This window comes from Heliangelus exortis, chromosome 24 (assembly GCF_036169615.1).
Source record: "Heliangelus exortis chromosome 24, bHelExo1.hap1, whole genome shotgun sequence".
Classification (NCBI taxonomy): domain Eukaryota; kingdom Metazoa; phylum Chordata; class Aves; order Apodiformes; family Trochilidae; genus Heliangelus; species Heliangelus exortis.
In genome coordinates, this window is record NC_092445.1 from 957,570 (window position 1) to 984,004 (window position 26,435).

The window sequence follows — 26,435 nt, forward strand, 5'->3', positions numbered from 1 at the left end:
CAGTGCCTGGCTCACCCCCTAGAAAAATCTCCCTGTAGTTTGGCAGAGTGGCAGTTTAATCATAGAATGGTTTGGGTTGGAAGGGACCTTAAAATTCATCCAGTTCCAACCCCCCTGCCATGGTCAGGGACCCCTCCCTCAGCCCAGGGGGCTCCAAGCCCCATCCAACCTTGGACACTGCCAGGGATGGGGCAGCCACAGCTTCTGGGGGAACCTGGGGCTCAGCACCCTCACCCCAAAGAAATTCTTCATTATGTCTCAGCTAAATCTCCCCTCTCCAAGTCTGAAATCACTTCCCCTTGGCCTCTCACTCCCCACCCATATGAAAAGCCCCACCCCAGGCTCTTGGGTCAGTGCAGAGCCTGGGGGTTCTTGCAGTGTCCCATCCCTAGGGAGACCTGGTGTTTGTCCCTTCTTTTTCCCAAGCCACATTCCCATGAGCTCCTCCTGTGCCTCCTCTGCAGGTGTTGTCAGGACCACCCCCCATAAGAGTTCTGTTCAGAGACATCCCAGCTGCACACCAGAGGAGGCCTGGAGAGCAAGAGCCCTCCTTAAATGAACCTGCCTGAGTCCACCTTAAACCTGCCCTCCCTCCTTGCAGCTTTCCTTCAGGATAATTAAGCATGCAGTAAGTTAAGAAGTGGAAAAAGCCCAGGAAGCCTCCATTCCACAGGTGGGTGCAGCTGACTGCTTCCTCCTGCAGTTCTGTGCAAGCCAAAGCCTCCACACAACTGCTCCTGCCTCACCTTTCTATCCAAATTTTACAGCTGTTAGAAGGTCTCAGAAGGTTCACCTGCAATTACACAGGGCCAGGTACCAGGTCCTTTTTTTTTTTTTTTTTTAATTGCACCTTGACAAACCTCAAGCCCCAGAGTGGTTTCCTGCAGCTCGTGTGCATCATCACCCTGGAGGTCTGGGTTTTTTCTGCGTGGATGCTGAGCCCCAGGGACCTCGGGGCAGCTGCCTGCACAAGCACAGCTGGTGCAGAGCCTGCCCTGGGACAGGTCTGCACGTCCCACGCTGCCTCCAGGCACAGCCAGCTCTGTGCTTGGACCCTCTCCCCACTGCTTGCTGAAGGGGTTGTGGTTCCAGCCTGCCCAGGGGGTCTGCAGCAGGGCTGGGGGCTCCACCAGGAGGTCTCAGCCAGGGCCTGGGCTCTGCATGAATTCCTTCTGCCTTTTTGCAGGATACAGACACAGGGATGTCTGGTCACTGCTCCTGGCTCTGCTGGAGCCATGGGGGTTTCCTGCACTCATCCTGCATTCATCCCAAGGCTGTGCTGTAGTGGGGAGGGTTGGTTTGGTTTTTTCCTGCCCTTTCTGTCCCTAGGGCAGGGGTAACTTTTCTCACCCAGGTTGGAGCTGGCTGTGCTGTAGCCTCTGCTGAGCTCTGGTTCTCACTTTCTCTTCTCTGCCATCAGGATGCAGCTGCTTCCCATGGAGCAGCAGGGACAGGGGCTGTCAGAAGGCAGCTCAGGAGCTTTGGTCCTTCTCCACTGATTATAAAGGGATCTTAGAGAGATTAGGCTGCTAATGGAGATGCCTTAATTAAGTGTCTACAGATTAGATGGCATCAATCTGACCCCAATTGTCCCTATAGACAGATGCTGAATTAGCACTGAACTTGAACATGGGTCTGGAAGAGACCATCTCAGCTCTTGAGTCCCTGGGAACCTTTGCTGAACCTTTGTTTAGGCTCAGAGCTCAGTTCAGGATTGCTCCTGCAGACTGACAGCCCTGACAGCCACTGATGGGGTTTGTCCTTTTATTAACAACACACCACAGGTGGAGTCATCAGCAGTGTCACTGGTGTCCTGCAGCCTCACATCACTGGGAAGAGACTGGATGAAGGTGCCCAGCTGATCTTCAGAACTGCTGCTGCTTCTCAAACTACAAACAGCCTCAAAAAGGGACAGGATTCCTGCATCCCAGATCTGGCTGTTGCTTTAGCCTGGGTTTAGCCAGGATGCATCAAGCAATTCTCAGCAGCTGGGTAATGAACAATGAAATGAAACTCAACCTCTCTGCTGGGCCAAATTTCTGTGTGGTACCATTTCAGCAAGGGTGAAACCAGAGTCACTGTCTGTGATCTGCTCCAGCAGGGGCTTTTACCAAGGCTGACCAGCTGGGAGAATGGAAACTTTCTGGTGGGGAGCAATCCTGAGAGCCACCAACATGCCCTGGGGACAGCTGGGTGGCTTTGAGACAAGGGGACAGCTTTGAAGTCAATGAGGACAGGGTTCTGTCCTCACCTTGCTGCTTGTACCTTTTTATTTTGCTGCTAGGAGAGGTCACACTGAGCCAAAACCTGCATATGCTTGCTTTAGTTTATTCTTGAGCCTTACATGGTTTTAATAATTATCTAAATGGCTTTTTTTTTTTTTTTTTCCTCCAGTTACTGTGAGTTCAAGAAAGCCACTGGATGGGGATGGTGAGTGAAGCCAGAAGCACACAACAAGGTGAATTAAACACCCACTATTCTGTGCTCGGGGGAGATTTTAAGCAGGGTTGACATCTTTATCTCTTCACTTGAAGCAGCTCAGGCAAAAAGAAGAGACACAAATCAGTGTTAACCTGGGTGTTTCCTCCCTTTGATCATTCTCAGTCACTCAGCCTTCATGTTCTTCATGTTCTTCATGGTATGTGCAGTGGGGTGAACAGTTCAGCCACAAGCATTAGGGGTGCTTTTGGTTGTCCCAGTTCCTTAACAAAACGTTGGGCCAGGGGTGCAGGGAGCTCTCTAGCATTTGTCCTTCATGTCCTGAAGGACAACTCAGGACTCAACTCCTCAGCTCCTTTTTATCAGCTCATGGTGGAAAGGAGCCTTTGTGGGAGGCATGCTCTGGGATCCAAGAGGCAGAGAGGGCTCCTCCGTCCCCAGAAACCCTCACGTGGAGGGCTTGGTGCTGCTCCTACCACTTTGCAGGGAGGATACTTGTGGCAGATACTGGTTCTGCTCTCTGGTAGAGGAGCTGGAGCAGATCCAGACCCATCTCTTGGCAAGGCAGGGGACTCAGCTGGCATGGCAGAGCTGTGGTGGCTTGAAGGATGAGCAGGATTGCAACTCAGGACATTTTCCTTATGCTGCTGTTCTGGGAAGATGAAAGCATCCAGGTGGATGATGATGAGCAGCTCAGGAAGGGTGGTTTATGATCTAGTTACTCTTTTTTTGTTGTTGTAGGTTGCAAACTGAATCAGCCATCCCAGTGCTGGTGTTGTGTTCCCTGCAGAACCCCTGGCAGGTGAGGGAGGTGATTTTGGTTGAACAGTTCCTTCCAGGTCATGCAGCAGGTCAGAAAAATCTTTAAGCAGCAGAATTTGGGAGATCGTGGCTCAAGGTGCAACCTTGCTGCTCCTCAGCCAAGGAGCAATGGATGAACTGAACACTGTCCTCTGAAAATGGGCACAGATGTGACACCTCCCAATGCTCCTTGTGGCTTGGAATTATTCTTGTTGCGTGAGAAAATGAGGCCAGAGGTGTGGAGCTTTTTATTTCTGTCTCATTTAGGAGCAGTGGGAGAACATCCTGTGATATGTGAGCAGCTGATTTCAGGTGACAACACAGCTCAAGGTGCCAAGCCTTCCCAAAAGGGGGAGGAATGTGTACCTGTAGCTCCCAGCTGCTCTGGGGCACTGCTGTGTTTGTGCCACCTCCAGTACATTAAATCTGTTGTGTGGAGACCTAATCCTTGGCTGTGACATTAGCAGAGGTGGCTGTAATGGGAATGGTTGTGAAATCCCTTGTCTGGTGTTAGAGGAGCAGAAGGAGATGCATCTGAGGTGGTTTGCTTGGGGCTAATGCTCTCCAGCCTCAAATCCTGAGGGGCTTTCCAAGTGCTCATTAATGAAGAGCTGGAGTTGTCTGTTTTCAGCAGTGCCACAGGGAGTGTGGAGCTGACCTGGTGTTGCACAGGGACCTGAAAGGACCTGAGTAAAATGCAGGGCTTGGTTCCCAGCTCAGCATTCCTGCAGGAAGGAATGAGGCTGAATCTAAACAACCCACCACACACTCCCCATGTTTTTCTTGTCCTGTCCTGTTTCCCAGCACTGCTGGGATGGGGTAGGGACCCTGCTGCACAGTGCACCCTGTGGATGCTCCTGCCCTCTGCTCTGTGTTGCCCCAGAGGAAGTTACACACATCTTACACCACTTTCACCCTGACTCAAGGCACATCTCTGTCTGTTTAGGGCCACTTCGTGTGCAGCACAGAGGATTCCAGCCTGGTACCAACCTCCTGTCACCTCCCAGGCCAGCAAGGACTGAGAGTGCCCTCTGCTGCACTCCTCATCTTCCCGTGGCAGCATTCTGCTTGCTGTTTGGGAATAAACAAAACCACTCCTTTAATACACAAAACAACCCTTTCATATTCAGAAGGTGCTGTTTTGGGGTTTTTTTGGTGCAGGCTCTGCAGAAGCCAGACTCTGCCTTTCAGCAGCAAACAGAACCGATTGTCACCCAGGATGCAAACGCGCGGCCGCATCAATCCCCAGGCACGATTAAAGGGAAGTGCTGCCCTTTATCAACAACCTTCACCCTCTGGCTTTTTAATTGCCTCATAAAACGAGCAGCCCCTCTTTGAAGGAGTCCAGACAGAGGCTTTTATAGTGGTGGAACGTCTGGTTTCTCAGAGCTGGCAGTGCCAAGCAGTGGTGATGCACGGGCAGTTCCGGTACCGAATTGCAGCTGCCAGCCCCGAGCTTTCCATCTCTCCCTCCTGGTCAAAGGAAAAACATCGAGCACTCTGCTTATTTCAGCCCTAAGGAATGGATGTAGGTAAGGAAAGGGGGGGTTGTGTCAAGAACATTGTCCCACACTTCGTGCTTTTGAAGTCAAAAAGAGGAAAAAATAACAAAAATTAATCCTGCTTTTACTGGGCTTTGATTTACCCACGTGGAAAGTAACCAGCTGTGCCGACAGCCCCGTAACCACCAGGGCCACAGGAATCTCCTCCTGTTCCCTGGAATTTGGGCATTTTTTTTGTTGCACCCCTCTCTGCTTGCTTCCCAGATGATGATGGCTCTGGCTCAGGGCACGCCCCCTCCAGGATCCTATTTAACCAGGAGCTGATGTGCAACTGGCTGCAAAAAGAGAGGAGAAACTCGGAAGGAGAAGGAGTCAGTCAGTCAGTCAGTCAGTCAGTCAGTCAGTCAGTCAGCAGCCTGAATCCTTTCCCCTCCCCTCCCTTCCCTCGGGATGTCTGGCAACTTGGGGACAGTGACCTGGACGCTGTTCCTGCTCCTCCTTGCAGCTGGCTGGGTACGTATGACACTGCAGCAGCTCTGTTTGCTGGCATTGCAGCTTCTTGCTTTGATGCATGGGAATGCTTTGGGCTGTGAAACTCTGCCCAGCTGCCACCTGCCCCCCAAGGTTTGCTTTTTGCTTTTTGGTTTTTGGGTTTTTCCCCGGGAGAAGGTTGGTTGGTTGGTTGGTTGGTTGGTTGGTGGGTAGCAGAGTGATGCAAATGCCGGGTGGAACTGACCCAGGCTGGGAGCCTGCCTGGCACCCACACACCTTGGTGCTCTTGGCACATCTGCAGGGAGTTTGTTTCACTCCTCTCCTGGGAACTAAAAGCCAGCCCTGCTTTACATGGGGAAAAGAGACCAGAAAGAGGTGAAGTCACTGAGTTTCTGTCACTGCAAGGAATACAAGGCTCACATCCCAGTTCTTTGCAGTCCCCATCCTTCCCCAGCTGCCACTGGATCCACCCATGTGTTCCCCAAAACAGTGATTCCCAGGGGGAAATCAGGCTGCAGGCTCTCCAGAGCAGGGTTTGTGCCTGGTTGTGTGCTGATACAAAGTGCTTGGCAGAGGAGCTGCTGATTCTGCTCAGGACTTGTCTGTGCTATTGCAGTTCAATGGCAGCAGGAGCATTGCTGCACTCTCTGAAATATTTCAGTTGCAGTTTGGGATTGGTGAAGAAATCACAGAGCCTTGCATGGCTTTTTGTGCTTCTGGTTCATAAGGTCTGTTTGATCACTCAGTGTTCAGCCTGTGCCAGCCCCTTCCTTCCCAGGAAAGGTTTCCTGGGCACCCAACTTCTGCCTTTTGGGATGGTCATCTTGGTTCTGTCACTGCCCTGCCTTGGGCAGCAGCAGATTGGGTATGAAATAAATCCCATGGCTGTGATGCTTTGTTATTCCTCTGGGATGATGACATTTTCCCCTAAGCCTGCCTGGGAAATGGGACTTTTGACTGGTTTTAAGCTCTGAATGGGATGATCAGTGGATTGAGTAAGGAGGCAGGAGCTGTTACTCCTGGGTCTGCCTCCCAGGGGAGGTGAGAGCAGGAGCAGGAGTGCTGCCTGCTCAGCCTGGGAGAGTCTGCAGGGGGGAGCAGGGGTCTTTGTCTTTCATCCCAGGCTGTGCAACGTGGGAAAGATGCCTTGAGAGCCTGGGATGGAGGGAGAGCAGATATTATCCATGATAATGCAGTTTTGGAGTGTGAGAGTGGCTGTGTTCTGGCTGCTTCATCTGCTGCCAGTCTTGGGGATGTGACAGAGAAGCTGTCAGGTGTTTATTGTGTGATTCCCACCTTGCAGCATTAACCCCTTTGCAGACAGCCAGCTCAGCTCCAAAACACCCCTTCCCCAGCCCTTTGAATGCCCAGGCTCATCTGAAAAATCCTCCTTGGCCTGGCCCTCATTGCTCATTCCCCGTGCTCACAGACATGGATCAGGAAGGATCCTGATGATGGCACAGAACTGCTGCTCCTGTCCCCACCCCACTCCTGAGGCTGGAGGGGGAAGAGTTTTTCTGTGCATATGAAGCAGGAAGAAGGTTCTTATCTTTTCTTTCCCCCCCAGGTAGCTGGGTTTGGTGCTGGCAGCTGGGAGGAAGCTTGTTCTGGCTTGTTCAGCTGAGCAGGTGGGACCTGGGAGTCAGTGGAGTGTGGAGCAGAGACAAGGGAATTCCTCTGCTCAGGCTCCTTGTGCTCCCCTGGTGCTGTGCCCATCCCTGGGGGATGCAGCTCCACACGAGGTGCTTGTGATGGGAGCTGGAACTCCAGGCTTTAGCACTTCCTGAAATCTTTCTGTAGCCTTGGTCTCTGATTCTGTCCTGCTGCTCCCAAAAGTTCCCAGAAGGGCTCTGCCAGCAGCAGAACCAAGGTCGAGGCTCCACCTGAAGTTAGGATCCTGTTCAGTGCAGGTAAAGGTGTCATTTTGGAACAGACCCTTCTCAGAGGGGAAGGGAATTAAATATAAACCCCTCTGTGCCCAGGTCAGTGGCACGTTGAGTGGAAATGGTTTTATGGGTCTGCAGCAAAGCCCTGGGTGTGAATCCTGGGCACGGTTTCCACACAGTGTTGAAAAAAATCTCTGTGAAGCAGCTCTTGAAATTAATGCAGGGTATGGGGTGCTCCCTGCACACCCATTTTTCAGCCTCTTTGAAATTGCTGTGGAAGTAAATTAAGTAATTAAGTAATGGAAGTTGGTTCAACGTTGACTTTCTCCCAGCTGTTCCCAACTCAAGAAGTTCCCCTTGCCAGGCAGCTCTTCCAGGGTCCCTGCTGAGTGTGCAGGAGCTAAAAAAGATCTCAGCTCATTCTCTGCTCTCTTGGGCTCATGGGAATTCCAAGCAGCTCGAGCTGAGGTTGCTCAGTAATAAATAAATCAAACAGGAGCCCAACAGCCCCTGGGGCCAGGTGGGTGATGAGGGGAGGAACATCTGAGCTGACTGATTGGAAAATCTCAAAACTATTGGAAAGAGCCCCAGGAATCTGGATGAATTGGGCCTTTTACACCCTGCTTGGGCTGCAGTCACCCATCAGGTCTCAGGTCTGAGTCCAGATGTTCCTGTGCTGAAAAGCAGCTGTAAGATAAGGAGGAAGTGAAGCTGGTTGGGAACAGAAGGTAAAACCAGGTGGTTGAGTTTTTTGGGGGTTGAGTTCTTAAAGAAAATAAACAGCACCAGCAATGAGTAACGAAAGTTGAGTTGGGGTGAATTCTGTTGCTTTCCCTCTGATCCCCACAGAGGCTCTTTTGGTTTGTTTTGCAGCAGGAGAGCTATTTTGAGAGCTGTTCTTTAGATGGCCTGTGGCTGACACTGCCTTGGAAAATGCTTGTTGTCATGATTCTGCTTTTTGTTTGTTTTTTTTTTTTTTTTTATTAAGTTCATGGATTGCATCTTAATATAGCCCCTGTGTTAGGAATGCTTTGCCTCTTTTATGATCCCATGTACCCCCCCACCCCCTCATCCATGGTTGAATAACACATCCTCTTGGCAGCTACAGTGGTTGCATGCATGAAAAAAAAACCCAGTAGGAAAGCATTTCTGTATTTTTAGCTTCTTTTATTGCACTTCAGCAGTCGGGAAGAGATCCCTGGGCTGTGCCAGCTCCCAGCAGTGGCTCCAAGGCTGAGCACAGCTGGCTGCAGGCAGGAGAGGTTTGTTTCCAAAATACTTCCCTGCTAAGAGTTCTCAAGGGGAATTACATCAATTCCTGCTGAGCAGAGAGAAACTCTTGGGAGGATTTGGGAGTGAAGATTCAGTCTGATCCCTGTCCTACACCACACTGTGCTGATTGTCAGAGGAACACAAGGCCCTTGGCATCTTCTGACCCCCGGGGGAGCTGAAGTCAGAGCAGCTGCTTTAAGCAACAGTCAGAACAGCTGGAAAACTTTTCCTGCTATTATTGGTGACAAACACAACATCCAAGGAAGCCTTTTCACAAGCAAGGGCTGGATGGGGTAGAATAAGTGCAAACAGAGCTGCAGCAAGATCTTTTTTTTTGGCTTTTGTTCCAGGTGTTCCCCCATCCCACCCTCTCCCCTCTCCCTGGGTGGCAGTGGGGCTGTCAGGAGGGCTCTGCCCTCCCTCCCCACCCAGCCTGGTGTCTGTGTGTGTGGTGCAGGAGCTCAGGGCAATCCAGGAGCACAAATTGCTTTTCTGGCAGCAGGGGCTGGAGCAGCAGCTGCCCCACATCGTGCAGCACCTGAGTGCAGCAGAGCAGAGCTTTGCATCCCCCTCATCCTGGGGTATTTTAGTGGGCAGAAGCTGAGCAGAAATCCAGGCTGGAGCTCGCACACTGCTGTTTCTGAGCAGGTACAAGAGGATCTTTCCAGACCATATGCTCTGCACCTTTCACCTGTGGCTTTTTATCTGGCCCAAATCCAGAACTGAACCTGGTGTGTCTGCTCCAGGCTGCTCTGGGACAGGAATGGGACAGGAATGCCCCAGAACTATCGGGGTGTTGGAAGCATCCTGGTGTTTCTGGAGGAGGAGGAAGCCCTGATCTCTGTTCAGCACATGACAAAAAAGCCCAGGGTGGGTTTCAGCTCTCCAGAAGTGCTGCCAAGGGGAGGTTGGGTTTGCTGTGTTCTGTGGAAAGGGGAGAGAGCAGATCTCTGGGAATAACAAAGGCAATGAGGGATCCAGGGGACAGAATGGGACTCGGGAGCCTTCGGGTCAGTTCTTAGGGCTGATCCCTGGGCAGGTTCATCTCACTGTGCTCCTTGCTCTCCCCTCTTTGAGCAGGGTCTAATCCTGCTGCTGCTTTGCTGTGCTCTTCTGGGCAGTGCTATTACAGAGCAGGGAAATTCTTCCTGTTAATAATTACTCATTTATTGCTTCCAGGGAAGCAGGGGGCTGAGCTGTGCATGGGACTCCAGGCTACTGCTTGTCCTGGTTTTTTTGGCCCTGCTTCTCAGAGGAATCTTTTTTTTTTTTTTCTCGTGAGCTCCAGATGAGTTGGGGATGAGGAAAAGATGAATTTTGTGAGTCCTCAGGAGCTGCACACACACACACACACACACACACACACACACACACACACACACACACACACACACACATCCCTGCAGCACTGCTCTCCAGTGGGGGGTGAATGATCCCTTCCCCCCTCTTGATGGGGTCTCTGTGCTTGACCCAGACTCATGATTTTTTCATTTCTCTGCCTGCCTCATTCTCTCCACGTTTTCTCTTCCCTCCAGGTAGAGCCAGAGTCCTGCAGCTCCCCGTGCCAGTGTCCCTCCCAGCCTCTCCAGTGCCCTGCTGGCACCAGCCACGTGTTGGATGCCTGTGGCTGCTGCAAGGTGTGTGCCAGGCAGCTGGGTGAGCTCTGTTCCCTGCAGAAGCCCTGTGATCACCACAAGGGACTCTACTGTGACTTCTCCAAACCCCACAGAGGCAGTGGGATCTGCTTAGGTGAGAGCTGTGTGTTCTGCCTCTGCTCGGGTGGCCCCTGCCTGCAGGACTGAAGCTTAGTGAGGAAAATGTGGGTGCAATATCCAGTGGGTGTGGAGTGCCTAATGAAGACTGGGGATGGGATGTGTGTAGAGCAAAGGTAAATCACTGGAAGAATTAACTCAGGAGTGTGGACAAAGACTTCCCACGAAGCCAGGACAGCTTCCTAGAGAAGTGCTCTTCATTTCACTGGGGTTTGGGGGGTTTGCTACCAACGTTTTGGAGTGAGAATCTCCTTAGGGGAGAGGTCCCAGAGCTCCATCTGCTCAGCTTCTCCTCTTCCTCCTCCTGCAGCTCGGGAGGGTGGGACCTGTGACCTCCTGGGCAGGATCTACCACAACGGGGAGAGTTTCCAGCCCAGCTGCAAGCTGCAGTGCCTCTGCATGGACGGGGCCATCGGGTGCATCCCGCTCTGCTCCCAGGACCTCAGGCTGCCCTCCCCCGACTGCCCCAACCCTCGCCGGGTCCGGTTTCACAACCAGTGCTGCGAGGAGTGGGTCTGTGAGGAGGGCAGGCAGGAGAAGCCCCTGCAAACAGCCAGGGCAGGTGAGTGGGGGGCAAACGGGACTGAGCAGGAGGGACCCAAACTGCATCTGGGTTGGCACCACGAGTCACAGCTCTGTGACCCCACGCCACTCGTGGAGGTGGCTGCTGCCTGTGTGGGTACCAAACCTTGGGCTCCAAACCATGAAGGTGAGACCTGAGTGATGCTGGGGAGGCTCCCACACCCTCTGGTGTGGGATTGGGCTGTGGGATTGGGCTGTGGTACAAAATACCCCCCTGCTTGCCTCCATCCTCCTCCTGCTCACAGGGAACAGACCTTTTGTCTCTGAAGAGTCAAAGCAGGTTGGGGGCAGCCTCCCAGCCTCCATCCCAAGCCCTGATCCTCACCTCTCTCTCTCAGTTTTCAGGGAGGACCCAGCACACAAACCAGAGCTGAACAACCTGCAGGAGAACTGCTTGGTGCAGACCACGGAGTGGAGTGCTTGCTCCAAGAGCTGTGGGATGGGCATCTCTGCCCGGGTCACCAACAACAACCCCCGGTGCCACCTGGAGAAGGAGACCCAGCTCTGCATGGTCCGGCCCTGCAACTTCACCCTGGAGAAAACCAAGGTACTGGGCTTGGGGAAAGGGGACACAGGGGACACCCTGAGTGCCAGGGACAACCCTGCCCATCTCACGGGATGCCACGCTCTGTGTGCTACTGGTGACGGAGGCAGAGCACAAGCCTAGGTGGACTTTTGCCTCTCGTGTCCTTGGTAACCCATCTGCTCTCTCCCTAGAAGGGGAAGAAGTGTGTGAGGACCCCAAAGCCACGGCAGAGCCTCCACTTTGAGTTTTCTGGCTGCACCAGCACCCGTTCCTACAGACCCAGGTTCTGTGGCAGCTGCAGGGACGGGAGGTGCTGCACCCCCTCCCTCACCAGCACCCTGGAGGTGGAATTCCACTGCCCCGAGGGGGACTTCTTCCACAGAAAGATGATGTTCATCAGGATGTGCTCCTGCCACCACGACTGCCCCCGAGACAACGACATCTTCCTGGCCACACACCACCGGAGGATGATTGGGGACCACGTCAGGACAGAGGGGCAGTAACCCTGCCCCCCACCAGACCCACAGCCTGGGGTGTCCGGAGGGCTCTTTGGTGGCTGTGTCCCAGGACTCTTCCCCCTCCGTGAGGGGCTGTGCTCTTCAGAACGTCACCCCTGGCCACCAGTGCTCCCCAGTGGCCCTGCTGAGCAGTGGAGGTGCAGGGGGAGCACCCCAGCCCCCTGCCCCTCACCCTGGTGCTGCAGAGCTCAGTGCTGGGACCAGGAGCAGACTGGAGCTGCCAGCTCAGTCCCTGCTGACCCGATGGGAGAGGGATGAGAGCCCTGTGGCTCCAGCCCAGGGGACATCCCAGCTGTAAATAATTTATCTCATGTTGGGCTTTTGGGTCAGGGTTTGTCTTGTTTTGGTTTTTTATTTTTAAAAGGCTTTTTGTACAGTTTTTATATCCTTTCAGCCCAATCTTTTGTGGGCCCCTGTCTCTCCTGGCCCCCCAGGTCTGCCGGGAGCTTTTCCTCCTCCCCTTTTCAGTTTCCAGGTGTAAAACCACCCGGAGGTTCCCTTTACCCAACACTAATAAATCCCTCTTTTATTTTTCATATTCCCTGGCACCATCCCTCTGCTTTTCCCTCAGGCCTTTCCCCAGTGCCTCCAGCTTACTGGCACCAGTGGGGGACCCTCTGCCAAGCTACTGGTGTGGGGGGGATGACACCGAGGGGGGTCCCATTCCCCCTCCCCAACCTCAGCGGGGTCGGTGTCAGTGTCTCACAGCACCCACAAAATGGGATTTTGGGGCCACACACCCACAGATGAGCAGAGCCCCCCCCGTGCTGGCTGCAGAAGGACCCAGAAATCCTTAATTCCTGATTAAAAATAACCCGGGAGCAGATGTGAGCAGAACTCCAGCTGGGGCTTTGTGGGGCTTAACCAGCTCAGGGCATCACACAGGGGATGGGGGCTCTTCCCACCCCCCCAAAAACCTTCCCTCCCCTCCCTGGGCACAGAGGGCACAGCCCGGGGGTGCTGAGCCCCAGCAGGATCCGTCCCGTCGCTCTCTGAAGGGTCCCAGCCCCCCCAGGGAGGGGACACGGGGACAACCCCGGGCAGTGCCCGTGGGTGGGGGCACCGGGCACCTCCCTCAGGGACCCCCACGGCGGGGCCACCACGGCCACACGGGGGCCACCACCCCAGCCAATCCCACCCAGAGCTGTCACGGACTCCCAGCTCTCTGCCCTCGGTAGCCATCCCGCTCTCCGGGCAGCCCCTTCCCCCTTATCACCCGTGGCCACCACCTGCGTGGCACCGATAGCCCGGGCGGGGCCCCACGCTCAGGACACGAGGCCACTCCTGGGACACCCACGAGCCCCTTATCGGCCCCGGCCACCCCGCTGCGGGTGGGGTCAGCACAGGGTGAGCGGGGCCGGGGCTGTCCCGGAGCCTCCGGATCCTCAAGGAAGGGGAAAAATTTCCCTTAAAAAAATGTTGAGGAAAGGCAAAAAGCCAAGAGCAGAAAACTCCCCCCAGGCCGCGGTTCCGGGGCCGATTCGGAGCTCCCGGCGGCAGCCCCGGGGGGTGTGGGTGTGGGTGGGTCTGTGGATGGTGCGTGTGTGCACTCTCTGTCCTTATATGGAGCGGTGACGTCACGGCGCGCCGCGGTGATGTCACAGCGCCCCTTCACCTGCAGGCCCCGCCCACTGCAGCGCCGCCGGCTCCGCCCCCTCCGCGCGCTTACGGCCCCTGACGTCACCAGAGGGCGGGGCCCGGCTGCGCGGGGGGGCGGGGCGCGCGCTGACGTCAGTGGGGGGCGGGGCCGGGGGCGCAGGTGGAGGCAGCGCCGGGAGGAGCGGAGGGGACGGGAGCGGCGGCCCTGGAGCGGTACGGGGGGTCCCGGGGGGGCTGCAGGGGGGCACCCGCTGGGTTGGGGGGGATCTCTGGGGAGGTCACAGCAGGGTCAGGATGGGGGTGGGCTGGGGGTCACAGGGGGTCTCTGGGGGGGGTCATAGCGGGGTCAGGCCGGTTATGGGGTGGGGGTCCCGGGGGTCCGTAGTGGGAGGAGGTGGTTGTGGGGTGGGGGGATCTGGGGGGCGCGTGGCGGGGTTGGTCTGGTTGTGGGGCGGGGGGGTTATAGGAGCATTTGGGGTGGGCTGGGGGCACGGAGGGGTCAGGCTGGTTGTGAGGAGGGGGCTGTGAGGGGACACGGGGGGATTGGCAGCGGGGTCAGGCTGGGGGTCGGGGGAGAATGCGGGGTGACCTGGGGGGAGCCATAGAGGTCAAGTGAGATGTGGGGTGCTCTGGGGTTTGGGGGGGTCGGGTTGGGTTTGGGGGACCGGCAGTGTGGGACAGGGGGTTCTGGGGAACCGGGGGTGTCCTGGAGCAGGGTGGGAGCAGGGAGGCACCGGCTCAGGCAGCGTGGGGGGAACGTGGGGGGGCCCACAGTGGTCTGGGGCTCAGGAGGTGGATGGGGTGTGGGGCCCAGCCCGGGGGTGTCCCCCATAGCGCTGTTCCCAGGGGTGCAGCAGAGGGGTCGGGGTGGGCACAGCCTCGGGGGGGTTTGGGTCACCCCCCGGGTTGTCCCCCCGGGGGGGAAGTGGCAGCTCCCCCCTTGGTGTCGGGGTTCGGTTCTGGTTTCTCGGAGGTGTTCGGTGCTCTCTGGGGTTGAGCCCGAGGTGCAGCGGCTCGGGCCGGGGGGGGTGTGGGATGGGGGGTGGCCTCGCTCCTTCCCCCCTCTCCAGGACCCCCTCTGTCCCACCCGGAGGGTTCCTGAAGGCGGTGGCCGAGCACCGGGAGCCTCTGCCCGGCACTCGCTGCCCCGGCACGGATCGGTGCTGAGACCTCCCCGCACCTCCCCGCACAGCTGTGGCCGTGGGGGTTCCTCACTTTCACGCGGGGTCTCACACGGGTGTGGGCTCCAGAGCAGCGTGGGGCAGGACCCGGTGTCCCCAGCACTTCCTGCGGTCTCCTCCTTCCCTCAGTTTCGCCCTCCCGCAGCTGTAGCAGGACCAGGGGTTGCTAAACCTGCTGGCTCATCCCCGCGGTGGGTTTCTGCCTTCCCCGGTTCCCGGGGGGCTGGGTGGGTGCCCCGGGGTCGGAGCTGCTGGCCGGGGTGGCAGGGGACAGTGTCTATCTTTAGGGTGGTGTTGCAATGGGGGGGTGTGCCTTGGCAGCTGCCTCCTCACCCGAGGATTGACTTACACCCAGGCTCCCACATGGGAAAAATCAACATTTCCCCTGCAGGCTGTGGGTGTTGGGGTGCCCCTCCCCTGTGGGGTCTGTAGTGGGGCTGAGGTCCAAGGCTGAGGGGTGTTGGCAGCTGTCCTCAGGGGGGGTGATGCCAGGGCTGCTGGTGGCCCTGCCAGCTCGGGTGGGCAGTGGGCAGGGGCTGGGGTCTGCTGGGGGGTGCACTGGCAGCCCCCCTGAAACCCTCACAGCTCCTCTGCCACAGCCCAGCAGCAGCACTGGGTGAGCTGGAGCAAATGGAAAGCAGGGAAGGGACTTTGGACAAGGGCCTGGACGTATGGGATAAGGGGTGATGGCTTTAAATCCCCTGGCAGAGGAGAGATTGAGGTTGGAAAATCAGGAAGAAATTCTTTGGGGTGAGGGTGCTGAGCCCCAGGTTGCCCCCAGAAGCTGTGGCTGCCCCATCCCTGGCAGTGTTGAAGGTTGGATGGGGCTTGGAGCACCCTGGGCTGGGGGAGGTGTCCCTGACCATGGCAGAGGTGGCACTGGGGGGGCTTTAAGGTCCCTTCCAACCCAAACCAGCCTGGGATTCAGTGGAAGGCCTGGGGAAGGGGGAATGCCCTGGCAGAGGAGCTGCCTTGGGGTGTGGGAGCACTTCAGGTTCTTGCAAGGTGCACCCCAAACCCCTCTTGGCACAATAGTGCTGGGGTCAGGGCTGCTGGGTGCAGCTCCCACTCCTCTCTCTCTCTCTGGGGTGACCTGGCCAGTCCATGGCAGGAACTTGCACTCGGGGTGCTGAGGTTCCCTCTTTGGGCTCCATCCTTCCTCAGCCTGTGCTGACCGTGTCCGTGGGGTCCCTGAGAGGAGGCAGCTGAAACTTGTGGAGGAGTTTGTGTCCCCACACGGCTTTCAGCCCAGCCGAGGTGCAGGTAGCCACGGGTCTCCCCCAGCTTGCCTCTCCCTCCTGCTCCTCGCCCGACGCCGGGCACGCATCCCTGCTGCGGGGTCGGGATGGGGACGGGGATGCAGAGGCAGCCGAGAGCTCCCCGTGCAGCAAACCCCATCCCTGCCGGGCTCAGGCTGCGGCGGGGGCCTCTCCCTTCCCCCTGCTTGGCTTTAGCCCGCCTTGGAGAGAAACTTCAGGCCTTCTGGAGAGGGTTTGACTGCGTGCCGAGGAGAGAAAAGTGCCTTCTCATCGGCTGCCTGCAGCTCTGAGGATGCTCTCTGCTCCCGGCTGGCAGCCGCAGCTCACCGCACCCCCTCCTCCTTTTCCGAGGTGAAGATCGCCCAGAGGGTAAGGGAGACATCAGCCCATCTCCAAACCGGGGGGTTCTGAAGATCTGTCATTAATTTAAGATGTAACAAAGCTTTTTTTTCTAAGCTCCATCCACAGCTCTTTCCCCAGGAGGTTGCAGGCTGTCCCCACCCTGCAGGACAGGGATTGTCCTCTCTGTGCCGAGCCCTGCTTCACCTTTGTGCCTGTTCCCAGACAGGGGTAGAGGCTCCAGATGGTGGTGGATGGAAGTTTGGGGTCAAAATTGGCTCTTGGCCAGGCTGGGTGCTGCAGGTTGGAGGTGTGGAAGGTGTCTGGTTCAGGTGGGGAGATGGACTCTCTCCCACCATCAGCTGGGGGATCCCTCTCTCAGTGACCTGCCTGGGAAAGGATTTGGATGCTTCTGGTGTCCTTTTATCCAGTTTTTTTTTTCTTCTCGTACTGATTTGTGCAGGGCCCTGAGTCAGGCTTTATGGGGAGATGCTGCAGCTCTCCCTGCTTAGCCTGGTACCAGCACTGATGCTCCAGCGAGGCTGTGGGGTTCAGCTCACAGCTCTTGGGGTCCCTTGGGCCACCAGCACTGGGGCTATGCTGGGTTCTCCCCATCTGGGCTGGTGGGGACAGGCAGGGTGGGCTCGGTGGGGCTGGTGGGCTCTGTCCATAGTGGGTGTCCTGGCTGTGCACTTCTCCCCACTAGAGGCTGCTGATGAACAGGGGATTTTCATTTCCCTGGCTCCGAGGCAGCAGCAGGGGCTTGAATTTGAGCATCCCAGCTTGAGCTTTTCCTGCTGATTCACCCTGGAGACAGAAGTCGGGTTCAGGGGACACATCTGCTCCACCTCACCCCCGCCGGGCCCACAATAGATCTCCCTACTTCATTAGGCTTAGTCTTAATTAGGCAAACACACCAGGACCACGTGCAAGGCCATTGCCAGGGGCCCTGGATCGTGCCTGGAGCCGGGTACCAGAGATTCCAGCTCCTGGGGGTGCCGGTGGGGTTTTTCCAGCTGGATCCTGCATGTGGATTAAGTTCATCCTCATGTATTGTTTTCCTGGAGGATGTGTGTGCAGTGATAACTGTGTCACCCCCCAGGCACATCCCAACTGGCAGAAACCCCAAGGATTAGTTGGGTGATGGAAGGGATGCTCCACCAGCACCATAAGCCTGCCCTGTAGACACAAAGGAGACTCTTCTTCCAGGACAGCTGGTTTAGTACCTAAAGCTTGGACAACCTTGAAAAAAAACCCACCAAAACAGCCCCAGACCCCAGGAAGATGGTTAATCACATAAAAATTAGGTGTAAAATGGAAAGCAGTGGCTGCTGCATGGTAGAAGGTGCCTGGGAAGGAATTTGTGGTGTTGCACAAGCCCCACTGCCTCGGGTATGCTGAGGGCAGCACGGTGCCAGCTGGCTCAGCCCCACGTCCCCCACAATGGCAGAGCAGTGCTTTACATAATCTGGGACTTGCAAAACAAGCTGGAAGGGCTGGAAAATCCTCCTGCTATTGTTGGTGCTCAAAGTTTGCTGAATTTCCTGGTCTGATCTGTGGGTCTGGTTTTGGTTGGGTTTTGGGACCGCGCTTTGCCCGGAAAAAAGAGAAAGGGAGTTTGTGGTGTTTAATCCCTGCCCGCTCCTTAGGTGGAACTTTTTTTTTTTTTTTCGTGGTTCACAAGAGGTTTTGAGCAGCTGCTCACAGCTTTGTGGGGCCGTGGAGGACTCTTGGTCTATCCAATTAGCTTGGTTTGTCTCCAGTCCCCTCCTGATGCCCCCCGAGAAAATCCTGAGCCGTGGGCAGAGCACACGCAGGCACCATCTGGGCTCCCAGCCCCTGTGTCTGCTCAGGGGCAGAAAACTCCAGGTCAAAATGGCTTTGTGGTGTCTGAGCCTCCTGCTAGTCAGACCCAGCTGCTCCAGGAAGGCTCTAAAAGCTGCCTCTTGATTGCAGATTTTAAAAGAAGCAGCTGGAAGGGAGCTTGGGTGGGTTTATTTTGTTGTGCTGCTTAGCTAGAGCTGTCCAGTGCTGTGGAGCTGAGGGCAGTGGGGAAAGTACAGCCAGGAGGATGCTGAGGCTGTCAGGAGGGTGCTGAGGCTGTCAGGAGGGTGCTGAGGCTGTCAGGAGGATGCTGAGGCTGTCAGGAGGGTGCTGAGGCTGTCAGGAGGGTGCTGAGGCTGTCAGGAGGGTGCTGAGGCTGTCAGGAGCTACCCCAGCCCCACACCAGCATGGTTCCTGGCCCCCCAGGGAGTGTTTTGGGGTGCAGAGCCTGCCTTTGCTCACCCCAAAGCCTTTTGCCCACACAACTAAAGCCACTGATGCCCTGGGTGCTGTTCAATTACATGAAGGAATCCTGTTAAAATGTTCTCCTGGCCTGTTCAGAAACAGGTGACTGCAAAACCTGCCTTCTCCTGCAGTTCCTGGGGAAGCTGGGCCTGGTAGTAAGGATTGAGGTTAAGTTCTTGCTGGTTCAGTTGATGTGAGTCAAATTTTGGCAGCCTGGTAAGTTCCACAAAAAAAAAAAAAAAAAAAAAAAAGAGAGAGAGAGAGAAGGAACCCTACCCTGCCAGCACAAATACATCCTCCTGACAGAGGCAGCTTGGAGCTCCTCTCATGTAGATTATTACATCTGCCCATGGCTGACCTGAGCTGGATTTGAGCAAGGGGGTGTGAGGTTTGATGTGTGCAGGGAGTTTTCAGAGCTCCAACCACCGTGGCATTAAAGCAATCCTGTGGGTGCTGGAAAGAAGGGGTGAGATGTGGTGGGGCTCTGGAGAACCCAGTTATGCTGTGCATGACCCCTGTGAGATGATCCCTGTTTGGTTCCTGTCCCCCTGATGGTTTAGCTGCTTGCCAGACAGCACCAACCCTTGAGGGCTTGGATTTCTGTATCTGCTCTCCAAAAGTCCTTGGAGATTGGGTAAGCTGTTTGTGGACATTTAAAAATTTGAAGGGAGCTCTTTCCTTGCATTGAGGGTCCATGTCAAGCAGAAGCAACATCAAATCACTTCCCTGCATCTGTGCAAATTCCAGTGCTAAGGGAGGGAGGGAGAGGGAGGGCAGATGCTGGTCCAGCCCAGAGCCACGTTGGGCTGTAACGTGACTTTGTTGATGTTGTGCTGTGTCTGACGTGGAGGTGAACCTCTCTCTTATGGCTGGGATCAGCTCTGGCCAATCTGTGACTGTGAGGAGCCCTGCCACGGGCTGGCAGATGGGGTCAGAGCTGCTGGGGTGCAGAGTGGAGGCTTTGAACAGCAAACCCCATTGTCTGTGTCATCCTGGAGCTGGAAACCTTTCCCTTAGAAATACCAACTGGCAGCTAGGGTGGGGCTGAGCAAGAAGTCTGCTCCTTTCAGGATTTTTTTCCCTGCTTTTGAGTAAACTAAAAGAAGGTTTAAGCCTTTGATAGTGGTGCTGAGGTGGTGGTGGGTTTGGGGTGCAGCTCGGGCAGGTTGCTCAGCCCCGTGCCATGGTTGGATCCTCCCCCTGTGCTGTGCTGACAGATCCTGTGCCTCAGCCCGTGCCAAGACTTCAGCCTTCTAGGAAAGGCAGTGAGGGCTGGTGTGGGTTTCCCTCACAGCCCGTGGCTCCTGGTGCTTCCCAAGCAGCAGCTGGAGGCCTCAGGGCAGTGTCTGGACCTGCAGATGGTTCTTGCTGGTCTGCAGCACCGCTTGATCCACCCGAGCTGCCTTGGGCTGGGAAAACACGAGATACCCCAGTGCAGGATTGATCTGTGCTGCTGAGCTGGCTTTTTTTATCTTCCTGCCACTATGCTTTCCCTGCTGCTGTAGCAGGAGGCGAGCGTGGTCAGAGCAGCTGCCTGGTTCTGGCAGTTTGGGTCTCACCTCCCCTGCAAACTGCCCTTGGGCTCCCGGTTCTGGTTGATCCGAGGCTGTTCCCAGAGCTGAGCAAACCGTGGTGGTCACATCCAGCACTGCACCTCAGACCACCAGGCACTGCTGGGCTGGATGAAGAGGCTCATTTGCACGGGGTGCTTAATTCTCTGTATGTTTTAATCTCTTTGACCATCTGTGTTCTTGCCTGGGCTGGGGAGATGGGAGCTCTTTGGGATTTATTCCAGGAGGTGAACGTGGAGAGGATTGCTTATTCTGTGTCGTCTGAAAACTGCCCCAGGTCAGAGCAGGGCAGGCTCAATAACACCAGGAACAGTTCCTGCATCTTCAGGGCCTCCAGGACGTGCTGACTGTGTCCTGGGGACACATCCCAAGAGGCTGCAGGGAGAGGGGAAAAAGGGACTGAGTGAAAATGGGGAGCTCTGTGCATGCTGCCCAGCACATAAACCCAAACCCAGAGGGTCTGTGATGGGCTTGGGTGGCATCTCAGGAGGCTGGGTTGGTCTGGGGAGGGGTGATGTGCTAAAGGATCTCCTGACCACCCCAAAAGCCTTACCCCAGGCTGGGCTCTCCCCACCTGCTGCAGCCTCTGCCCTGGTGAACACCACGGCTGGAGCTTGGGTTTGAGCTTCAGAAGCTGCTGCTGAGATGGAGGTGCTCACATCCAGCACCAAAGTCAGGGGACCAGTACCTACAGGTGGGCTGCAGTAGCATCTCCAGAGAGACCCATGCAGGCTGCTCCTGAGCAAGGGAAGCTTTTTGGAAGTTTTGGGTTCTCATGAGGCTCAGCAGCTCATCCCAGGAGCCCCAACCAGGATCCTGCTGAGCAGAGGCTCTGCATGTGGCCAGGCACAGGCAGCTCTTGCTGCAGGCTCTGTTGAGGAACTCTTGTCCTGTGGGGCAGCACAGCCTCACCGAGGCTGCTGGTGACATCCCAACCCAGAGGAAACGATCCCTACCCTGTAATTAAGCTCTCCTGTTCTCCATACTAATGAGCAGTCGCCTTGATGTGCTCCTTGCAGCTGCTTTTTCCAAGAGCCACCTGCAAAGGGCAAACCCAGAACTTCATCCCTGGCTGACTGGGGTGAAGCTCATGGGTGAGGAACCTTTTGACTTCACAGGCTTCTCCTTGACTCTGCCTTGCTGGACTGCACCCTGCGTGCTGTAAATCCATCTGCCAACATACACCCCTCTCTCTTAAGTAAGGAAAAGCCTTCCTGGTGTCCATGTTGGTGGGGCTGGGGGAGATGGAGATGTTTTCCCAACTTGTGGTTGAAGAACTGAGGCTGCCTCTTGAGAGCTTTTCTTCCCCTGCTTGCCAAGCTCTTGACAGCAGCAGATAATAACACTTAAACCCAACCAGCACTCCAGATCCTCTCCTGATTCTGTGGGGTTCAGTCTGACTGGAGCTGACAGACAGACAGCCCTGGGACTGGAGGTGCCATCCCAAAGGATGGGTGGAGGTCTGTGCCCGTCTCCCTGGTGTGGCAGGGGGGTGGTAGAGGAAGCTGCCACCGTGCTGGGTCCCCCTGGGTGGTGCCATGAGCACTTGATTGCACTTGTGTGGAGCAGGTCCCTAGACCTGGGGTGTGGGCCAGGGGTCTGGCTGGGTCTTGGGACCCCTCTCAGGCCCTGACATGTGTCTGCTGCAGCAGCATTGCTGCGGCTGGGAGCAGCACTGCTCTCTTGAATCTCTTCATTTAGTTAATGATCCTTTTGTTGAGAGGATTAGGGTTTAGAGGCCTCTGGCAGTGTGTTAATTAAATTAAATCTGTGGGTGTTTTGTTGAGTGTTTAAAGCCCACTAGAGGGCCCAGTTGGAGCCCTTTGGAGCGGGAGGCTCTGGGCTGTGTCCATCCCCTGGAGAAGTTTGCAGAAGTTACGCAAGGCTGGGCAGAGGTAGGAGTGGACAGACCCAGCTGCAGCCTCCACACCGGGCTCACTGCTGCTCCAGCCCAGCTCTGCCCAGGTTTTGGGGTGCCCAGGTTGGGCTGTGCCCCCTCCAGAGCCTGGCAGGAGGCTGGCAGGAGGCTGGCAGGCATGGGACATCTGCGTCACGCTGGCTCTGTTATCAGTTTGAAGTCCTGACAGCTAACGGGGTGGTTTTTTTGGTGGTGTGTTGTTTGTTGGTGGTTTTTTTTTTTTTTTTTTAATATTTTTCCCTCACCACTTGGTGTTTACATTTCTAAGAAGTGGCTCAACGTGAACGTCCAGTTCCCCTTTCAGCTCTGGGAAGAGGCAGACACCACCCTGGGCTTAGCACACGGCGCTGGTGTGAAACACGAGTGTGAGCACTTGGCCACTTGGAGGCTGGAGGGGTTTTTCTGGTGGGGACATGGGGGTTTTTTTCTTTTCATGTTTTGCTGGAATTGCTGATTAACCAGTGTCTCTTCTCCTTTCTCTCCTACACACTGCCCCGGGATGGATTTTGGTGCTTTTCCTGCCTGGTCTGCCCCCCTGCCTCATCTCTGGGTGAGTACCTGCTTGGCTGGGTGTGGGGGGGGAAAGAGCTGAAATGGGGCTTTTGGACTTAAATAACAAAGTGATCTGTTCTGTCTGAATTGAACTTTGGAGCATTGGTTGCTGGCAAACAGTAGGATTTCTTGTGTGTGTGTGTGTGTTTGTGTGAAGATTCTGGATACTGAAAAGCACTTTATAGAGCTCTTTCCAGACCATGTTTTATAACATGAGAAAAAAACCCAAACAAACCAGCAGCTGCTTTTCTTGCAAGTCTGGACTGCAGAGCACTGACCTGGTGATAAAAACACACCAAGTGCCAGTAAAGTGAGCAAATAGAAGTGAAAATGTTTTTGGTAGTGGGAAGCACTGCTCAGTGTTTCTCCCCAGGAGCAGCTGTGGATGGTAAATCAGGTTGTGGAATGGACTCTGCTGTCTGGAGCACAGTTCTGGGCTGGCTTTTCCTTGCAGAGCTGCAGATGTGTGGGGCTTTGCAGGGAGTCCTGGGGCCCTTCTGGCAGGAGAGGAGAGGAAATGAATGTCGTGCTTGGAGAAGTGCACTGGTGACTGCTTTGCATGGAGGGAACGTTGTCCCAGGGGGTGGATTCTGATGGTTTCCCTGCAGAGGTTTGGTGCCTCACCTGAAGCCTGGCTGTGAGGGGCTTTTAGGGGGTAAAGCTGCTGAAAATAAGGTGTATGTGGAAGGAGAGGAAGGATGTGCTTGGTACAAAGCTGGTTCTCAGGGTGCAGTGGTGCCTTTGCATTGAGGTTGCTATCTTTGGAAACTTCACAAGTTTGTAATTGGTTTATTACTATGATTTAATTTTTAATTTAAAATATCCCCCTGCTAAGCTTTCTCCTCTTCTGTCCATCTCCACCTCCTCCCCAGTAACATCCTCTCCTCTCCCAGGAGGGTATTTAGAGCAGCTCTGCTCCATGCCTGAGCCTTCAGTGTTACTGCCAGTCACTGAGGAAAGACTTGGAGGGGAGGCAGAGGAAGGTGCTGGGAGCAGATTGCTTTATTCTTAAACTCAGAATTATTATTCGATGCCTCACAGGGGAGGGCAGGAGAGATGAATCAAAGCCAAGCATAAACCTGTTGTTTTTACACAGAAGTAAATGCAGCACTATATTTGGAAGCTGAGCAGCTGTCTCCTGTTCTGAATGAGTGGTTCTTTGCTACCAAGTCTCTAAAAGAAGGCTCATTAATTAACAAGAGAACCTGCCTTGACTGGAGGTGCTGAGCTCTCATATCCACCAAGCAGCCAGCAGTCATTTGAGTGCAGGATGAAACTTCCACACAGAAGGGGCAGCTGCAGGGAATGCAGGCTGGGAGGTCACCCCTGGAGCAAAATGCAAGTGCTCTCTCCTGTGGCTGTCAGGGTGGGCTAGCAAGAGGCATGGCTGGACCAGTAGCTGTAGCTGTGGCAGGGTGAGCAGGGTCTTCCTCCTTTGTGCTTGAGCAGACCTGCAGGAGAGAGTCACCCACCTGGTGACAAGTGTCTGGTCAAGGGGGGGACCCTGGAGACCCCTGGTTTGCTCTCCCCAGGAGTCTCTCTGTGACCTTTGTCTGCCTGAGTGGTCTCTTGGCTTCCAGGTACAGCTCAGAGGGTAGAGACTTGTGTTTCAGTGGTCCTGCCTGTTGTAAGATTTTGCTGCTCTTGACCCTGATACGAGATGAAGTTTGCTGCTTGCTGAATACTTGGTGTTAATTTTAGCAAACAAGAAAGCAAAGTGGTGCCTTGTTAGCAGTGGCAAAGTTAGAGGTGGTGTGGTACAGTTCCACTGGATCAGGGACAGCCCTGACCTTCACCCAGCAGCAAAACCAGCAGGCTCAGGTTGCCTTTCCATCTTTAAGCCTGGCTTATCTCTTAGGTAAACATAAAATGCATAGGAGCTGTACTAAGTGACTCTCCTCTCCTGGCTTGATGAGAGCCTTGGACATCAATCCTCAAAGTAACACAGCAGCAGCCTCTGTGGAGGGATGTGCTGCAGGGACCTGGAGGGCAGAAACCATGGAGAAAAATGCTGAAGGTGCAAGTGCAGCAGGAGCCTGTGAGGTCTGAGGTTGAGCTCTTGACCTTCAAGCTAAGATTCACATATGTTGCCATTATTTGAAGGCTGTCAAGAAATCTGAAGTGAGGTCACACATGCTGGCTGAAAAAAAAAAACGAAATATTCAAAGCTATGCTTGTGGCAAAGGAGGTGGTAAGAGCAGAGTGTCCCTTCATGGGCTGCTGCTGCTGGCTGTGTCTGCCCAGACACTGGTGTTGGTGATGCTGTGAGCCACGTGTTGTGATCTCAGAGTTTACCTGTACTTTAAATTTGTTTCTTTCTATCCTTTCATTCCTCCTAGAGAAGGGCATTGCTTCATGGAGCTGCTGAGCAGCTCTTGCCTTGTGAGCTCTGATCTCCCCTTAATTCTTATTCACATACAGCTCCAAGAGGAAGAACAAACAGCTTCTGGTTTTTCACCTTTCAGTGAGATTTTCTGCTTTGCAGCTCTGCTGGTGGTGTGGTAGTGGGGTGTCTGTTTTGCTTGTGCCATCCTTTGACCATTCCAGGCTGGGCTCAGCTCAGTGGTTTCACTCCAGCACTTTGTGAGGCAGTGAAACTGTTCTCATTGTGCTGTGTGCCTTCTGAATTACCACCTAATTAAATGAAAGCAAAAGCTCAAAGGCAAGTGAGCTTTTCTGCATCTCTTGTTATGGAAGAAAGGCTGTTTTGGTTGACCTAAAAACCAACCTTGAAACCCAGCCTAAACAGAGATGCTTTCCTCCCAGCTCTGGGGCAGTTTGTAGCAGTTGCTGCTGTTCTTGGAGAGCCATTCATGTGGTGGCAGCTGCAAAGCCTCTTCAGAACAGTTACTCCTTTGAGTCTTGCTTCCCCTTCACTTGCTGGTTGGAGGAACCCTGCTGTGGAGACAAATAATTAGAAATAAAAGATGGCAGCTTAATGATTATTAGCTTCTTTCTGATGCAGGCTGTGGGAATGCTGGGCTGAGATCTGGCTGCTGGGAATCCCAAAGCTGTTCCTGCATCTCTCTTCCTCCACCAGGTCAGCTCTGAACCTCTGTTGCAGAACACACTGAACTGACAGAGCCATGTTCTTTATTTCACTAAGAGACCTTTTTCACTCTTGGCAATTAATGGTGACAGTGGCCACAGCTCAGCTGAAGCAGGCTTCCTGCCCTTCTCCTCCCCATCTCTCCTTCCATACTCACAGCTTTGCTCTACACCTTCTGAACCTCCCCCTCCCCCAGCACTTGGATTCTGCCTATAAATCTGAACTGCTGTGGGTATTCTTTGGAAAATGAGCGTGGAAAGATGTGACCTTAAATAAAGCCTCCAAAAGCCTTATTTTGTAAAGCTCCAGAAAAACTGGCAGCAACGTGATTCCATCCTATGGGATTTTGTCCTATTGATGCTAATCTTTTTGAAGCTGGTATCCATGACTGCCAGTTTCAAAGGTTAATATCCTGCATTTCAACCAAGCTGAGGAGCCTTTTTTATTTTATTTGTGATATGGAAATGTGCACCAATTAATCACTGTGCACCTGCAGAAACTCCTCTCTCAGCAGACGTTGGCTCTGCTGCCTCAGGTTGTGGGATCATCTGTAGAAAGGACTTGGGGTGATGAGTCTGATCCAGTTAGTAGCTTAAGACAAACCCTGCAAGCCTTGAGGAGATACCAAGTAGGGGAGGTGGCACTGAACAAGGTGGTGTGGAGCTTCAGCTCTGATTTCTGAAAGGAATAAGGTGCCTGTGCTCAGTTTAGAAGTTGTATTTTCTCTCTGTAGCTAAAGTCATGATTAAATAGATGTTGGGGCTTTGTCCCTCACTCATGTTCAGGTCTGGAATTTGTTGTCAGTTGTCTGTGCTGGGTTCATTTGGGTGAATTTGTTGCCCTGCCTTTGGATGACAGTTGATGTGTTAGCACAGAGCTCTCTGCTGA

At 54.6% G+C, this 26,435-nt stretch overlaps 2 protein-coding genes and 1 long non-coding RNA gene across 37 annotated transcripts in view; 2 read left to right on the forward strand and 1 right to left on the reverse strand.

The window, feature by feature from the left end:
• Positions 1 to 3,660: 3,660 nt before the first annotated feature.
• Positions 3,661 to 12,328, forward strand: LOC139807164 (CCN family member 2-like). The gene is made up of 5 exons (XM_071767757.1): positions 3,661 to 5,255; positions 9,928 to 10,141; positions 10,475 to 10,726; positions 11,085 to 11,293; positions 11,464 to 12,328. Exons 1-5 carry the CDS (start codon positions 5,193 to 5,195, stop codon positions 11,773 to 11,775), a joined length of 1,050 nt encoding a protein of 349 aa, XP_071623858.1. The 5' UTR covers positions 3,661 to 5,192; the 3' UTR covers positions 11,776 to 12,328.
• Positions 8,267 to 9,933, reverse strand: LOC139807165 (uncharacterized). Its single transcript, XR_011730484.1, has 2 exons — positions 9,773 to 9,933; positions 8,267 to 9,726 (listed from the first exon to the last, which is right to left on the reverse strand). It is a non-coding gene; the product is annotated as an uncharacterized lncRNA (long non-coding RNA).
• Positions 12,329 to 13,510: 1,182 nt separating the features above from the next.
• EPB41 (erythrocyte membrane protein band 4.1) overlaps positions 13,511 to 26,435 on the forward strand; it is a 90,338-nt gene continuing 77,413 nt past the window's right edge. For 21 of the 35 annotated variants that reach the window (XM_071767873.1, XM_071767874.1, XM_071767875.1 and 18 more), the window contains exon 1: positions 13,511 to 13,602. The gene's annotated coding sequence lies outside the window, so the exon portion shown is untranslated. Of the gene's footprint in view, positions 13,603 to 20,802; positions 22,312 to 22,361; positions 22,497 to 26,435 lie in introns of those variants that run through there. The other 14 variants (XM_071767903.1, XM_071767904.1, XM_071767905.1 and 11 more) reach the window with 5 other exon arrangements.